The 3,818-nt window shown below is 34.8% G+C and overlaps 2 protein-coding genes across 3 annotated transcripts in view; one reads left to right on the top strand and one right to left on the bottom strand.

The window, feature by feature from the left end:
• LOC110027062 (mitochondrial inner membrane protein OXA1-like) overlaps positions 1 to 3,761 on the bottom strand; it is an 11,318-nt gene extending 7,557 nt beyond the window's left edge. The window contains exons 1-2 of the mRNA XM_020728333.1: positions 3,723 to 3,761; positions 3,252 to 3,310 (exon numbers count right to left, since the gene is read on the bottom strand). Of these exons, the coding sequence (XP_020583992.1) occupies positions 3,252 to 3,310; positions 3,723 to 3,752 (89 nt within the window). The 5' untranslated portion in view covers positions 3,753 to 3,761. The remainder of the gene's footprint in view (positions 1 to 3,251; positions 3,311 to 3,722) is intronic.
• The window catches only part of LOC110027060 (probable transcriptional regulator SLK2), a 31,999-nt gene that overhangs the window by 16,464 nt on the left and 11,717 nt on the right, over positions 1 to 3,818 (top strand). The gene's annotated exons all lie outside the window — the stretch shown is intronic.

The following is a 3,818-nucleotide window of genomic DNA, read 5'->3' as shown; positions in this document are numbered from 1 at the left end:
TATCGGGACAGACGCTGGATCGAAGCGGAGCGGAGCGGAAGAATCTGTCCAAATTGGGAAGTTATGTGGGTTGGGGTGCGGGGGCAAAGCCCCGCGGTATGGTACAGGGGTAATGTTGTATTTACATGTTGTGCCTAGATTTACTCCTGGGGTTATAAATAGGCATGTTAGTAACCCCAGGAGGTATCCCTCTATTCTGTAACCTCTTTTCTGAATATTGTAGGAACTCGCCGCTCTGCTCCCGAGGACGTAGGCATCTTTGCCGAACCTCGTTAAATCTCTGTGTTCTTCTGGATTTGTGTCGATTCTAATTTTTCTTCGCACTAATTTTCTCAACAATAAGGTCAAGGTGCTTAACATGCTTATTATTCTTAGCAGGAGACACTTCTTCAATTTTAAAAGAGAAGGTTCACTCAATCTTCATTAGTCTTTGCCAAAGAAAATGCTCATATGGATGAGGAAATTGGTTGAGGCTTGGTAAACACCTCTATGAATTTGCCTAAAATTGAGGCATGTTCAGTTTTTGTTCAAGTTTGTTGAGCTCAATGGAACTTGCCGCCGTTTCTTTTTATAGAGAGGAGAGAGAATGACAAGGAGCTAAATTGCATGGTTGTTGTTTGAGCTTCTCTGCATTGATTGCTGGTGATCATATTTGCCTTAATGGTATGCCTCCATGAGAGGTGAATCACAGCTAGTTAAGGAACAATCTGACATTCACCAGCTAGTTAAGATATTACAGATTATATCCTTCTGAGATCAATTTACCACTTTGAATTCATTACCTTCAGGGAGAAGAGCCTTGCCAAGGATTGTAGAATCAAGTCACATAAAAAATGTATATAGTTTGATGTGAAATATTGAATCTTCCTAGCATTGGTTTGGCCCTTTTGAGGTCAACAAGTGACCTTGCCTAAAGGGTAAAAGTCTACGGAAGGATTGTAAAATCATGTCATAGAATGAACACATGAAGCTACAACATAACACGTACAAGTTGATGTAAAGATTCAATCCTTTTTGGGTTGATCAAGTTGCAGCACAAACATGCACAACTAGGATCAAGCCTCTAGTAGAAGTGTATGAGTTGATGAATGGATCAAATCCTCATTGGATTGATCAAGATATTGTGTCTCAATTCTTCCCTTTCCATAACCCATCACATTCATTTCAAGGCACTCTAATCCCAAACCATTCAATGTTAGATCCACAAGACAATTTGCTTCGCCTCCGAAACATTAGTATGAAGTACTCAAAGTCACTTAACTCCTCACCCCCAGAACATTAGTATGAAGTATTCAAAGTCACACTAGGCTTTGGAAGGCCTATCAAGAGAGTTCCCACCACCAAATAAGTCCCACTAATAATCATCAAACAGTAGCAATAACTAGCAAAATCTAACCCACAGTAAGTTGTGCCTCTAACAGTAACTACATGAATGCTCGAGCACCTATTTTTCCATAACTAGTATCGTTGGTGGCAGCCAAAATGTTTTCCATAACTAGCTTCAGTCAAGCAACAATTTTTCCACATTACGTGAGCACCAACACGAATGCTCTCGAGCAAGCACAAGTCCCTTCAATAATGCCCATCAACACACAGGGCCCATTGTAGCGCAGGCCCTGTTGAGAATTCTGATAAACATAAGAGGCCCGTCATCAATGTGTTGATCCCACCACTCAACCCAAAATCTACCAAAAAAATTAATGGCTCACCAACGGCAAAGCATGGGCCAAGGCCTGGCCTATGAGTATAATGTTTTATAAAAAAAAAAATGAAAAATCATCTTCAGTTAGCATTAAAATAAGCATAGAAATTTCAAAAAAATGAGTTGAAATGGCATTCTCTAAATGTCAAATGCAGAAGCAACGCACACAAGGTGTGAAATCCTAATATCTCAATCCACAAATAAGCGCAAATGTCAAAATACATATCTTAAGAGCAGAGGTTGAAGAATATCAAGGCTAAATCTAAGTAATAAAAAGACTCAAATCGTAAGAAATAATCTATTTTACGGATATACTTTGTAAGAGTCAATTGATGCATGTCTATAAAAATATAAGGATCAATTAATATGCATTATCCAATTATGATATAAAAATTTGTGCTTCTATAATAGATGTCAAAAAAGATAGGCTAAAGCAACAATTCTTCTAAATCCTCGTAATAAAAAGTTTCAAATTTTAAGAAATTAAATATTTAAGGATATATTTTGTAAGGAATCAATAGATGCATTTCTATAAAAATATAAGCATCAATTAAAATTAATTATTCAACCATGACATCAAAAATTAATATTAATTATTCAACCATGACATCAAAATTTGTGCTTGTATAAGATCCGTCAAAAAAGACAGGTTGAAGTAACAATGCTTCTAGATCAACACAACACGAACACTTCTAGTGTAATGTCTCATTCAATCAAAATCCAATGATTAGACTCACATAGTACCCAAAACCAGTTACAAACACGTCTTATGAAATGAATAGGCAGCATAAATTTTAAATTTTAAGGGATCTTCACTCATCTGTCCTTCACCTCTAGTGAAAAAATTTTCTGGCAGGAATCATGGACATATAATGTCTTATTTCACAACCCCTTAAATAGACAAGGACCAAAATAACATTTACCTAAAGGAATTTTCATCCAACATGGATCTCAAAGAATAAGTACCTCTCCGTTTACCATCAATCCCAAAAAAGGCATTTTCGCTTCTACATCAACAAATATTAAATACTCCTTCCTGAAGAAGGTAAAGAACTTCTAAAGACTTTTAAAACTTCTCTTCATATTTTGATTGACTGACATGATTCTATGAAGTGCTAATGTTCCCTCGATTAACCTAAAAAACAATGAGATATGTCTGAAAAATCAGCTTATTGAAAGCCTCACTTACCTAGATACATTTAAACACTACTTATCGCCAACAGACAACAATGCCAAGTGCCACTCAAATCTATGCATAGTCATATTTTAAACTTTTTAATAATCAATACTAGGCACAATTGAGCTAAATTAAGCACATTTCATGAAAACCAAGCAGTAAGCATTGTAACAAACTATAAATATTTTTATAGGCTTCGCGTACAATTGAAATAACATTATCAAAATAGCCCTCCAAACACAAAAAGGAAACAAAGATAAAGCTAAAAATTTAAACATTGTCAGACAAAAATCTACATGTCAATGTAAGTATAATGCACCAAAATACAGAATCATACTTCTTGAATAAATGCACCAAAATACAGAATCATACTTCTTGAATAATGCCTTCATTCGTTTTTGATTCTCCTGAAGAGTCTCTGGATTCATATTCTGCAGTAGGTTTTCCAGGATCATTTCATGGGGGAAAAGAAAATTGCATTAAAATATTCACTTATATGCTACAAAATTCTCATATATTTACAAATCTAACTCAACCTTTACATTTACTTACAACTTTAGTGGCTAAATCATATCAAAACATTTACAATAAAAGGTGTGTTCTACCTTAATTAAGTTAATATTTCTGCTATTTTTATGTGATTTAGAGATTTGAGTGTTAAGCAAGTAGAATATTTAAGTGTAGAAATATAAAAACATAGAAATTTTGTATTTTACAAGTAAATCCATACAGAACCTATTTTCATGTGTTCAGATCTCAAAAGTGACGACAGAACCAAATATGGATAAGACAATTCCCATCAAGCAAGCAATTATCAGCCAAATTTTAGAGTGGATACCATACATTATTTATTTCTTCTTTGAGCTTCTCCATCTCCGGCCTCATCGTCTAGTAATGGAGTCAGAAAATTAATAAATTAATAATTGGAAGAAAAAAAAA

This window comes from Phalaenopsis equestris, unplaced genomic scaffold (genome assembly GCF_001263595.1).
Source record: "Phalaenopsis equestris unplaced genomic scaffold, ASM126359v1 Scaffold000413, whole genome shotgun sequence".
Taxonomy (NCBI): Eukaryota; Viridiplantae; Streptophyta; class Magnoliopsida; order Asparagales; family Orchidaceae; genus Phalaenopsis; species Phalaenopsis equestris.
The sequence above is the reverse complement of the archived record's forward strand: the minus strand, read 5'-3'. Positions and strand labels throughout refer to the sequence as shown.